Source organism: Nannobrachium achirus (genome assembly GCF_963921795.1).
Source record: "Nannobrachium achirus genome assembly, chromosome: 7".
NCBI lineage: Eukaryota > Metazoa > Chordata > Actinopteri > Myctophiformes > Myctophidae > Nannobrachium > Nannobrachium achirus.
Window position 1 is genome coordinate 48,082,176 of NC_137816.1, and position 13,990 is coordinate 48,096,165.

Consider the following 13,990-nt stretch of genomic DNA (forward strand, 5'->3'; position numbering starts at 1 on the left):
CACTTCGCACTAGGTGTGATTTTGTTTTTGCACCGTAGAATACACAGATGATATTAGGACACTGCTGGGATGATGTCATAGGGCCATCTTCCGTGCGCCGCGGCGCTTTGAATCCAGTAGCTATAGAATTACCTCTCAGACATTCCTGCGACATTACACATCCAGCTAGTCAGGATGGAATGGTCCCGTAATGATGTAACTACCTCAGAGGCTTAGAAATGACAATGGGGAACCTGGGAAGCCTTTTCCCAACATCATCAAAAGAAAACAACATCCGCTGCAACAAATAAAGGACGCTATCTCATATCCTTTGCTAACTCAGCATAGTTTATTGCTCAGATTCAGAACCACCCTTCCTTGGTAGTCCAATGCTAAGTGATTCAAGTGTGCGGAAAACCTGTGCATCCATACATTTTGGCATCTCAACTTGAGCACGGCATGACTTCATTCATTGCTAATGTTGGCATAAAAAAGGCAAGCTCACGTTTTCCTTCTGGTTTAAGGGATTGTGCGGATAGCAAACACTGGCTGGTGCAGCTTCAAATGGAAGCCCTGTACATCAAGCTCAGCCTCTCTCCTTGACAAGCTCCCCACCTGTTCTAGAATGTTCTAGATTCGATTTTTAGATTAGTCCGGAAGGAAAATGTTTTTACCCCAGCCATTAGGAACACAATCACAGCAATGTAAATTGCGTGTAAGTAACATGCTAACTACATATAAAACATTTGTAAAGCCCTGCTTCATCATACAAGACTGTCACACAAAACCAGTGAAAATAGCAGATCTAAAAGCACACAACGCCTAGCACCGCCTCGCACCGCGAGGCGTTGTGTGTTTGTAGATCGGCTATTTTCACCACTTTAACTCGTTTTTAAAATAATGACTTAAAAAAGGAATGATTTTGGACATACAAGGTTTCCACCCGACAACGACGATAAAATAATTGAATTTAAGGTTTAAATGTCCCCTGATGACACAAATGACACCCCTGCGCCTGCGTCCTTCTGCTTTCTCCCCCCCTTTTGTTATTGATGACATCCTATGCAAAGTACTGTGTTCTATCCGTCTGTCTTTCAACGTTGTATGAGATACATTAAGTGGTTCCTGTGTAAATAAGCTTAAAAGTTTCTAGGATCTCCTTTTAGTTGACCTTGTACCAGTGATTTGTGCTGTCATGAAACTGTACTTTTTCCTATGCAACCTTCTAATACATTCTTCAATCAATCAATCAATCAATCAATCAATCAATCAATCAATCTCCTCCTCACCTCTCTGACATGCCCGTCTTCACGCTGCCCGCCCTGCCCAGGGCAGAGAGCGTGTCTTCCCTGCCGTGAACGCCATGGTGCCCTCCCCCTCCTCCTCCGCTTCCGACACCGGCGCTGCCCAGGCTCATGTCGATGGACTCGCTGCTGGTGTGCATGCTGCTCACGGAGGGGTATCCCAGGCTGCTGCCACACGTGCCCACGCTGTGCCCGCCCAGTGTGCCCTCGCGGCTCTGGGCGCCCGACGAGCTGCTGAGGGTGGTGCCCCACGTCAGGCTGTTGGAGGGGCCCGTGGACGAGTACACCGAGCCTGGGCTGGAGGCCTGGAGCCACGGAGCAGCGAGAGGAAAAAGAGAGAGAGAATTGGGAATTTTTAAAAGCTCCTTTGTTTAACTGCGCACGAAAGAGAAAAAGAAACAGACATGACCATATTATCTGATTCTGATCATTGTCTAAAAAAGCAGGGGTGCTTTTTACTTACGTAAGTGAAAATATCAACACTGCAATGTAAGTTTGCAGTTAAAAGTCTAGCTACAAGAAAAAATCCGGACTTAAAAAAGTACTTGAGCAAAAGTACAAAAGTATTGGTATGAAAGTACCAAAAGTGGAAAGTATTGCACTCACAAAGCGACACATTGTGTGCTTGTAAATCAGCTATTTTCAAATGGCCGAAATGTAAATAGGGCTGAAGTGGTAAATGTATGTTTTGAAAATCACCCGATCCCCCCGATCACCCGATAGGGACATCCCTACTTCTAACGGCCCCTGGACGTCACGCCCCTTATTATCATAAGCTGTTTGTTTATGCTCTCACCTGCTCAAGTCACTGCCCAGTGTGCCCATCCCAGACCCTCTCACCTGCTCACTGCCCAGTGTGCCCATCCCAGACCTTCTCACCTGCTCACTGCCCAGTGTGCCCATCCCAGAGCCCAGGGCTCTGCCGCCGAACAGGGAGCTGCAGGTCTCGCTGTCCCCGCCCGCCAGCCCTCCACCGGGGGACTCCAGCGAGCCGGTGCAGGCGTGGGGGTTGGAGATGACCGTGGAGCTCTTCAGGCTCTCTGCCGTGGTGACCGGAGCCTGCTTGCTGCTCTTCCCACCAAACAACCTGTAGGGTTGGGACCATCATCGTTAGTATCGTTTATCGTGATAAAAAAAACACTCACAATAATCGTATCGTGGAGATTTAAAATGATTGTGAAATTATGCACTGGGACCAGGAAATAAGGTACTTGATACAGTATTTATTTCACGCTCTACCAAATCTCTTTGACAAAGAAAATAGCCGATCTACAAGCTCACAGCGCGTCGCTATTTTGTTCAAATGTTTTGGCAAATGTTCCGCCCCAGGATAATGGATCACGATAGTCAAAATGATTATCGCGATAATATCTTAACTCGTAATTTCTTTGGTCACAATAATCGTGACATGAAATGTTCAATATCGTCCCATTCCTAACAACCTGCCATGTGTGTGCACACCGGGCAGGGGGGGAAAAGGAGGGGAGAGAGAGAGAGGGAGAGAGAGCGAGAGAGCGAGAGGGATTAAGAGAGTACACGCAAGAAAAACATGAGAGTATTGACGCAAGAAGGAACACAAATCTCAGAGATTATAAATCAAAGGCGTGAAGAATAGAACAAAAGTTCAATCGGCGAGAGGGAGGGGAGAAAGAACGCTGGGTTGGGTGTAGTGTTCTGGGTGCCTGGGTTCTGATCCCACTGCAGTTGGGTGTCATTTCAAAGTGTTTTCTTTTTTTTTTTACGCCTACCTGTTACTGTGTTTCAAGTTAAGTGTGTCAGCTACAATGTGAACAATATACCGTAAATGTATCGTACAGTATGAGATCACACAATACACTAGTGTGGCTTCCGTGTCTGTGTAACAGGACAGGATAGGTGGTGGGCTGACATCCAGCACGCACGCACACGCACACGCACACACACACACACACACACACACACACACACACACACACACCCACACGCACCCACACGCACACACACACACACTCTCTCTCTCTCTCTATCCCTGTGTGAAACTCCTGGGTTTTAGGTCTTAAGTGCAGGCTGTGATGACTGCAGGCTGTGATAACATGGTAGCACAGGGCTCTTTGAAGAGTTATCACTCCCCACAGATTAGAGAGAGAGAGCGGAGCACTGAGGTAAGAGCCGTGTCCCGTTACCACACACCACAATACCAGCTCCACGGAGGGAGGGGGAGGGGGCTGCTGGCAGATCATCAGCATCGCTCAAGGCCTCCCTTTCACACACCAGCCTCATTTAACCTGTGCGTGTGTGAGTGTGTTTGTGCGTGCGTGCGCGCGCGCGGTGTGTGTGCTTGTGAGTTGCATATGCATGACTTTGATTGAGTGATTGATTGAATATTTATTGACATTTTTAAAAGAGTTAAAGCACCAAATGGATGAGACACAAAAAAGCCAAAGGCTTGTTGCCCATTGTTGTCCATTAAACATTCAACACTCAAACAACTGGACCAACAACAGTGCAACAAACAACAATACAACAGAATATCAATATACAGTTTGATACGATTCGTGATAACAACATAAAAATGAGGTGGGGATACGAACACATGCCACTCACAAGAGAAGGAGTGAGCTGTTTAGCCAGCCGGGGAATGGCTTTAGCTAAGACCAATCCAAATTTTGGAGGAGGCATGATTTTGATGCCTGCCTAGAATGAATATGTATTGTTTGTACATGTATGCGTGCTTGCATACGAAAACATGCTCGCAGGTAGGGCTGTCACGATATGACATTTTACCTGAAGATTGTCACTCAAATAATTGTGATTAACGATTGAATTGTGTTTTTGTCGTTGACAATTACATTTCTGTTCAGCTTTTAGGCTTTGAAGTTGCACATGGCAGGTAATTGCAATTAGACGATTATGTAATAATTGTGACAGGCCTACTCGCAGGTAGGGCTGGGCGATTAATCGATTTTTAATCGAAATCGGAAAAAAAGAAAACCGTCAAAACGATTTTCACTTTAATTAGGGTAATTCTGTTACAGATTAGAGCACTGAACGGGGCAAAAAGTCCACAGCCCGGTCCTCCTAAAACACGACAAGGTTCTGCAATATAATAAGCCAGTCTGACACCAAATTAATGTAATTTCTGTCTGACGTGAACTTTCTTTGATGCATTTCTTTGAAAAATATATTTTTAAATTTTCTTTAAATGAAAACAATATTTTTGAAACAATGTATTATTTTTACCAAGAGAACGAAATCGAAAATCGAATTTTCTGAGAAATAAATCAGGATTTAATTTTTAGGCCAAATCGAACAGCCCTAGGTGTGTGTTTACCTGCGCAGCGTTGGCGAGGACACCTGCTGTCTCCCTGTCAGGGGCACGGTGTTGGTCGCCCCCACAGCGGACCCCCTCGGGCCAGCGGTGTCCGTCTCCGACGCCCCCTTCTCCCGGTCCGTCTGATTGGCCAGGAGGACCCCGTTGGCCTTGGCGGCGGCGGCGGCCGAGCTCTTGGCGTGCAAGGAGGTGACGGAGAGCACGGCCGCCTCGATGCTGCTGGTGGACGAGCGGTTCCCGTTGCGCGCAGAGGCGGCCCCAGAGCGCCCCGGCCTGGGCAGGCTGCGGTACTGCAGGGTGGAGCGGGCGCCCGCCGACAGGAAGCTGTCGTCATGGTGGTGATGGTGGTGGAGCGGAGACGCCAGCACGCCCCCGTCCTGCCCACCTCCGGCCTTCAGGCTCGCCGCCAGTGAGCGGGCCGCCGACTTGGGCACCTTAGATAAGATAGATAGATAGATAGATAGATAGATAGATAGATAGATAGATAGATACCTTTATTATTACAAGAGGGAAAGTGAGTCGCCCAGAGACAGCACAGCAGTTAAGGTTACAAAGTTACAGGGAAGTATGAAAAGAAAAAAGTAGTTGTGTATAGCGGAAAAAAAAAACGGTCATTGCTACATAAGTGTCTCACTGTTATCTTGTCGTAACACAAGTAACTAGAAAAGCAGTTCCTGCAGAAACTGCGTGGGCTCGCTGAAAACACTCACAAAGTATATTTTGTACAACATCCCTCCTCAGACTGACTTTCCATTCAGCTCAAGCCCGAGCCGTAATATAAATGGTAATACATAATTCATTTCCCAGTGGATTTCTGTTTTTTCAAAAACAGCAAGCGATAATAGCTGTGTAAAGCTGAACAAGTTGAAGTTTGAACGAAATATCTACCACAAAGAATGTGGAAGTAGTAGGATGCCCAAAAAGTGTCGGAATAAATAAAAAAGAAGATAAATTGGAGAACAACTAGTGTGTGCTCACTGGAGCGAGCACACAATAATAACTACTAAAATACTACTTAATAGTGCAGAGCCAAACTAAACTGTCCATTGGTCAGTGCAAAAAGCAAGAGAGAAGTGACATGAGCTCACAGCCAAAGCGTCACAGGAGCCCCTCCCTAGGGATGCCATTACCTTCCCCAGCGTGGCCGAGCCGCCCGTGACGGTGGCCCCGCTGGCGGTGGTCCCCATCATCTGCTTCTTGAAGCCGAAGGTGCTGGTGGGGGTGCGAGAGGTGGCCGCGTGCGTGGTCTGCTGGCCGTGGGGGTCCGACAGGGTGTGCGTGAGGGCGTGGGTGGTGGGGGGGCCGCGGGGGGCCGAGGCGGACGCGGGGACGGCCTGTTTCTTGGCCTCGTCGCCGCTGCTGCCTCGTCCCGCGTCGGAGGGCGAGCGCTGCAGGCCGTTGGAGCGAGGGGACAGGCGGCCCTTCTCCGACACCTTGACATCGTCTGTTTTACCTGACAGGGAGGGACAGGCTAAAGGTCAGGTCAGACAGCTCCTGCTGTGTTGTTTATCACTGTCACTGGCATGTTTACTAATGTCAACAAATGGTAAGGCACATATGGGCTTTCATTTGGCAATATGACCTTTGACCATGGTGACCTTGTTGTGCCTGGTTTCAAATCTTTTCACCGAAGCCGAGAAGAAAACAAAGAAATGTTTTGACTGAAAACAATACACTGAAGAAGGCTGGAAAGCCGAAACGTTTGTTTCTCATTCTGAGATGCAATAAAGCAAAAGAAAAGCAACACTTCCATTACAAGGGGACACCGCACCAGACAAGTCAGAGTGCAGTTCAGTCAATTGACTGAAAACAACAAATAAAGATAGAGATCCCGATTCACAGAGGTTTCGTTTCATTGACAAATACTCGGCTCTCTGCATAACAAAGAGAAATGCATGTTATTTTGTTAATTAAATTGTGGTGAAAATGTACCGCCCCCCATAAGCACTGTGTCAAAATAGCCGCGCTCGATTAATATACACTATTATGCACTGTGGTTCCACTGAGGTCTGGCGTGGTTTAATGTTCTCTACGTGATTTATTACTATTTATAATTAAAGAAACAAATTATTTCAGCTACTCAAAGCCGCGGGAGAGAGAGGTCCTTGGAGTGAGTAGCCTCTCATTTACTCGTCTGAGTTGTTTGTGATGATGATTGCGTCACGTTTTTAATGAAGGACACGATTCCGAAAACACAGTACATTCTTTTTACTTCAAATCACCATCTGTCTTAAGTAAAAGAAAGTATGCATGATCATTAGATGCGTAAACATTTGACAATGAAGGTCTAATATTTCTATAATATTTCTACAATTGCTACAAAACCTGTATATCTGTCATTTTGAGGCATAAACACAAAGTTGACGGATAAAATTACGTCTGATAATGATGATGAACATCATGTATACTTTTATTAGATTCTTTAACATTTTGGACAAAATAGCCAATTTTACATGGAGGTGCCCAGATAAGCCTAGTGCCCACCTGACCAGTATTCAAAGAGAGAGCTTGTAGATCAGCTATTTTTACATCTATAAAATTATTAAATACTAGACCTTACCCGTTCAAAGATATGTGCTCCAAGTTACTGTAACTGGTGCATGCGTGAGAATATGTGGGAGCATCATAATGTAAGGAGCAGCCCATGGAGGAGTGTATATTTATGATGGATACAAATAATTTAACAGCAAAATTAGGTGAATAGAAGTATGGGGATGTATGCACTTACTGTCTCCACATAGTTTTTTCCATACCCGTTGGAAGATGACCCGGTGCATGCATGACCCATGAATGGAGAGAGAGAGAGAGAGAGAGAGAGAGAGAGAGAGAGAGAGAGAGAGAGAGAGAGAGAGAGCGTGTGTCTCTTCACTGCAACATTCCTAACTGTGAGAGAGGTGTGTGTGGGGCTATGGGATCCCATGGCCTGGAGGAACGGACCGTAACCCTGACAACAGGCTGAGCTGAACAGGCTGTGCACCATAAAAATGATAATATCCAGCATACGATTTGTGAAAGTGACAAACGGGCTTCACAGTTATGTTAGGTGTGTTCATATGCTAATGGTGATGCGATTTCAGATCAATTGCTCCAGCCACTGAGGAGAAACGCTGTTTCAGACAGACAGACAGACAGACAGACAGACAGACAGACACTCACTCACTCACTCAGACAGACAGACAGACAGACAGACACTCACTCACTCACTCACTCAGACATTCGCAAAATTATAGTATAGATGTAAATCATTTCTTTGTATTTTTAGTTATTTGTCATATCTGCCCTGTGCAAATTTTTATTACGAAGCAAATATAGAAATACAAAATAAAATGTTATTCACAAGTACCAATGTTCAATGCCAAACACACAATGAAATCGTTAATCGCAATTATTTGAATGACAATTAATCAGTAACTTTAAATTTGTAATCGTGACATTTGTAAAATCGTGACATTAGTAATGGTGACAGCCCTACAGTCCACAAGGCACCAGGTGGTGGATGATGTGTTACCTGTGCTGTGGCCCTTGAGAGGCGCGGGGCCAGCTGCAGCGGAGCCGGCGGCGCTGGATGAGGTGCTTTTAGTTCTGGGGGACGTCACCCCCACCTGAGTGCTCATGCCTCTCCTCCAGGAGCCCGTGTGGGACTGTCCCGAGGAGGAGGAGGGGGTCCTCCGTCCCGAGCCGCCCTTGTCCGACTCGTCCGACATGTCGGAGGGGTTGCGGCGGCTCCACTTGGAGCTGGGCTCCATCCTCACCCCGCTGTCCGAGCCCCCGTCCGACCGCTTCACCTCCTCGCCCGCCCACGCCTGGCTCGCCGCCGTGCCGCACACCGAGTGCTTCTCAGCGTCTGTCACGGGCTGGAGACACATTTTAACCATTTATTTATGTCCACACAAAGGAGATGCATACCAGGATACAAATATTATAGTTGTAGTCGTACATTCACAAAAATCATGGCATACGTATGTCTTCATGATACTATAGCATGTCACTTAGTACTCTACGGGTATAAGTGGTGTCTCCGCCATATGTGGCGGCTGCCAATTATATCAGAGACGGCACAATACTTTGCAAGGCTTTTTGCCTCTTTTTTGGACATCCCAAGCTGTTGAAACCCTCTAACAACCAGCCTATGGGTATGTCCCACACACACGCACGCACGCACGCACGCACGCACGCACACAAACACAAACACAAAATAAACAGACTTTATTACTAGTGAAACAAGCTTCTTTGCGACGCATTGCCGATGGCGTTACAGGCACGTTTTATAATCACTGCCAACTGCAGTCATCATCTCACCAGCAAGCAAACAGGCACTCACGCATGTGCGCACACACACACACACGCACACGCACACACCCCGCAAGCAGCTGAGCGGTGGTTCAGCGGTTGTGAGTTGTGAGTTGCCAGTGGTTGATGAGCTCTGGGAGACACAGTTTGCTCATCTATAGAGCTGGCACACACAGTGAGGAGACAACACACACACACACACACAGTGAGGGGCCACGGAGGAGAAAGGACCCTTTGTGTGTTGGTTCTCCTTGTTATTCCTACATCACCTCCACATCTGGGCCAATAATGAATGCTTAGACATTATGAGACCCACCGCCTGTCTGTCAGCTACGGTGGAGCAGTGTGTGTGTGTGTGTGTTGTGTGTGTGTGTGTGTGTGTGTGTGTGTGTGTGCGTGCGTGCGTGCGTGTGCGTGCGTGCGTGCGTGCGTGCGTGCGTGCGTGCGTGCGTGCGTGCGTGCGTGCGTGCGTGCGTGCGTGCGTGCGACTATGTTCTTCCACAGTAATGAGGACAAAAGTACTATGGAATCAAGTGTGTGTGTGTGTGTGTGTGTGTGTGTGTGTGTGTGTGTGTGTGTGTGTGTGTGTGTGTGTGTGTGTGTGTGTGTGTGTGTGTGTGTGTGCATTGCGGCTACCAATCTCCCTACCCGCAGAATCTCCACATTAAGGGGAGAACACTGCTCGCTGTGCCTCCTAACACATCGCTGAGAGGAAGCGGCTTCCTGCGCCAGTGTTTTAATGACTCGCGGTGGGTTTTCAACATCAACACACGGAGCTGACAGTCAGAGGAACAACCGCAGTGTCAGGTTGCTCTCTCTCTCTGTGTGTGTGTGCACAGAGCTCACAGCGTCATTAAGAAACGGCTTAGGGAAATGAGGGAATAATGGGAAAGCACAATGGAAAGAAAAAGAAAAAGAGTGCAGTGTGCTTAAAGCTAGCACACTACTTAGTCCTACTTAGTTGCGCTCTGGTGTTGTGCACCGCAAATGGCCACTCTAGGAGTTCACACAGTGTGTTTCAGCGGGACGCATTGTGAGCTTGTAGATTTGCTAGTTTTGGTGCACGACTCTCGCACGCAACTCAGTATATAGGCTTGTGTGTGTGCGTGTCTAAGTATAGAGGTCATGTTTTTTGGTTGTTTTTTCTTCTCAATTATATCTGTTGAGAGACACTAGTGTCACGTTTCCATATGTCAGTTTGGTTTTAGCGAGTGACTTTTGAAGATAGAACTGTCTCTACACCACTAATGAGGGACAGATTGCATGATGGGATAATTCTAGGGGAGATATATCTCCTGGCTTTCCCTGAAAACGTGCAGTATTTCTGTTGTCTGTTGAGGGCCTCACATTGCTGTGTGTGAGAGTGCGCGTGTGCGTGCCTGTGTGTGCGTGTGTGTGTGTGTGTGTGTGTGTGTGTGTGTTACCTGTCCGTTGAGGCCCTTGCGCTGGGCGGCGGGCGTGTTGGCGTAGGAGGAGAAGGAGGAGCTGGTGTTGATGTCATCTGTGTCGATGTTGTCACTGATGCCACTGCTCACGGAGCTGCTGTCATCCCAGCTACACACATACACGCGCACACACACACACACACACACACACACACACACACACACACACACACACACACACACACACACACACATACACACACACACACACACACACACACACACATACACGCACGCACACACACACACACACACACACACACATACACACACAGGACAGAGAGAGAGGAGCTTTAGCAAACATCATCTTTCACTACGTTATTGTACAGTGAAGGAGAGACGGAGAAAAGACAGAGTTGAAGGCAGGACAGAATTCTGGTAAATTGCAAGTGTGGTCCATCAAGTCTGATCTGTGATGTCAAGTGAAGCATGACCAATCCTGTCTGATTGGACGTTATATTGTCCAATCGGAAATGGGTTACAGAAAACGTCCACTGAACTCAATGGACTACTTCAGGTGCGGGAAAACAGCTTTACTTTAGGTCAGGGGTCCGGGATCCCTAGGGGGTCCCCAGAGTTACTACAGGGGGTCCTCCAAATCTTTGAGTGATAGAAACATTTTTTCTCCTTTTTTATATTAACCACTTGAACCCTAGCGTCCATATTCTGAGAACTTTAGCCAAAAATAGCTGCGAGGCGTTGTGAGCTTGTAGATCGGCTATTTCCAGCAAAGAGGTTTGGTGTAGGGGGAAAAAAAGAGCAGACTAAGTACAGAGTGAAAAGTCAAGTTTATTAAGTATTGATGGTTCAAGTGGTTAAATAAAAACACAAATTGACATGAATCCAAAATACACTGATGATTGTGCTGTCAAACAATGAAACTATATGGAATCTATGAAAAGGTTGTGGGGGTCCCTGCTTCATCTCTCTCTCAACTGAGGGGTCCTTGGTAACAATAGTGTGGTTGCATATAGCAACCACACTACCTATCCTCTCTCTCTCAGGTAGATATCTAACATCTGGGGCTCAAGCACAGCTATTGAAAACTAGTTGAGAACAGACAGACATATGAATTGACCGCAGGAGGAGCCCAGTCATGGGTGGATGGGTGCAGTGGTGTAAAGTAACTAAGTACATTTAGTTAAGTACTGTTTTGAGGTACTTGTACTTTACTTGAGTATTTCCAATTTCCAATATTTTTACTTCTACTCCACTACATCTCAGATCAAAATATTGTACTTTTACTCCACTACTGAAAACGTTAGCTACTAGTTACTTTGCAGACATTTTAATATTATAAAATATACATTAACCACTTAAGCACTATTTTATACCAAGGCTATTTGAAAATAGCAGATCTACAAGCTCACAACGCGTCGCATCGCAGACATAGTCTGTCTGTCCGTTTATCTGTTGAACTATCAGTCTGTCTGTCTGTGTCACTTTCTTTTACAATTGTAAACCTGACAATAAAGTTTCTTTATGTAAACTTATATCATTAATACTTTTTAACCAAAGCCAAACGCACGCACGCACGCACGCACGCACGCACGCACGCACGCACGCACACACGCACACAGTCTCTAAATGGGGCTGTCCATCAAACTAACAAAGGGCTGTGTGAGTAGTGTTAAATCATGGTTGTCTTCTACCACAGCAACACACACACACGCACGCACAGGCACACACACACACACACACACACACACACACACACACACACACACACACACACACACACACACACACACACACACACACACACACACACACACACACACACACACACACACACACACACACACACACACACACACACACACACACACACACACACACACACACACCTCCCCTCCTTATTCTCTCATGGACAAACAGTGACACAGAAACACAGCAAACACACAGAATGAGAAGAGACCCTCCCTGTGTGTGTGTGTGTGTGTGTGTGTGTGTGTGTGTGTGTGTGTGTGTGTGTGTGTGTGTGTGTGTGTGTGTGTGTGTGTGTGTGTGTGTGTGTGTGTGTGCACGGCTGCACGCACGCATACACATGTGTGTCTTTATAATGATAAAGCAGTTTTTGTTGGTCCATCACCACAGTTTGTGTGTGGTGGATGTGTTTGTGTGGCACAGTGGTGTGTCCGTGTGTGTCACTCTGAGTGTGTGTGTGCGTGCATGGGTGCTTGAGCGAGGCGATGTGGGAGACAGGAAACTAGACCGGTTGGTAAACATTAGCCTGAAAGACCACAAGCAGGGCTAATGGCTAAATGCCACACACACACACACACACACACACACACACACACACACACACACACACACACACACACACACACACACACACACACACACACACACACACACACACACACACACACACACACACACACACACACACACACACACACACACACACACAATCCCATAACCACACACACACAGTCATCGCCGTCAACAAACGAAGACAGAATACATAGAGGAACTCGAAAGACGGAACACCCACGCTTCTCAACTCTAAAATCCAGGGTTTTCATTTAACAATGAAAGCGCAAGAATAGACAATTATGTTAAGGCGATATATTTATTTACCTGTTACAAAATGAACACTTTTTACTGTGCAGATTACTCTCCCCGTCTCCCTCTATCCCTCCCGGTGTCTGTCTCCTAACTCCTAACACAGAAGCACCACCAGCCCTCTCTCCCCCCCAAGACCAAAAGAACATCATAAATCACACTTCAAACAAAGCCACAGCTGATGTTCAGCGTTAACACCGCGTTAAGAAGCACTCAGCTCTTTGGCTGCCAGGGAATATCAGGAGCCAGCTCTTCTGAATCACTTTAACGGTTACGTTTGCACACAGTATCTGGTTTGGAGCTTCTCTGGTAACTTATACAGTAATAAAAGCGGCATAACCTAATATATTGTGCTATGGTATTACAGTAGAAATTATAGAAGGGTTTCTTTTGTGTTTATAAAGTACAAAGTGAGTATGAAGAGATGGACCGATTGCAAAAAGAGGAGTGGATCATCAGTGTCGGGCAGAAACCTTGAATCTCCATGTTTCTATTTTTTATTTTTTTGTAAAGCTTCATCATACAAGCCTGTCGCACACAACTAGTGAAAACAGCAGATCTACAAGCACACAACGCCTCGCATTGCGATCTGCTTGTAGATCTGCTATTTTCACTATTTTAAATCGTAAAAAAGGGAAGGTTTTGGACATACAGTACAAGGTTTCCACCCGACAATGACGAGATGGTAGACGATAGTGTTGAGCCACACAGAATGGGACACTATAATTCTAGTAGTAGAAACGCGGGGATCATCAGACCATAGTTCTACACACAGAAAAGATGGGCAGTTTGTGTCATACTGTAGGGACCAGGCTGCACTCAAAACAATACATACCAGGCCAGCATGACATGACATGGTGTCTCCACTGCATATTCAGATTGTCAGACCTTATCGAAAGGCCAGGGTCGAATAACATCCTCACATGAATATATGTCAAAGATAGCTTCCTACACAGCCTTGTACTGTTACATATAGTATGATAAGGCTTTAACTAACAGGTTTAGTCAGGAACACTCACTCACAAGCATGCTAAGCAAAATCAGGGAACGCTAAGCAATATTCGGAGAACTTTAGCCAAAAATAGCAGATC

At 46.4% G+C, this 13,990-nt stretch overlaps 1 protein-coding gene across 1 annotated transcript in view; it reads right to left on the bottom strand.

Moving 5' to 3' along the window:
- nav2a (neuron navigator 2a) overlaps positions 1-13,990 on the bottom strand; it is a gene marked incomplete at both ends in the record, with an annotated part of 152,021 nt that overhangs the window by 34,612 nt on the left and 103,419 nt on the right. The window contains 6 exons of the mRNA XM_080730279.1: positions 1,269-1,588; positions 2,163-2,370; positions 4,594-5,027; positions 5,724-6,046; positions 8,102-8,447; positions 10,308-10,437. Coding sequence (XP_080586405.1) covers positions 1,269-1,588; positions 2,163-2,370; positions 4,594-5,027; positions 5,724-6,046; positions 8,102-8,447; positions 10,308-10,437 — 1,761 coding nt within the window. The remainder of the gene's footprint in view (positions 1-1,268; positions 1,589-2,162; positions 2,371-4,593; positions 5,028-5,723; positions 6,047-8,101; positions 8,448-10,307; positions 10,438-13,990) is intronic.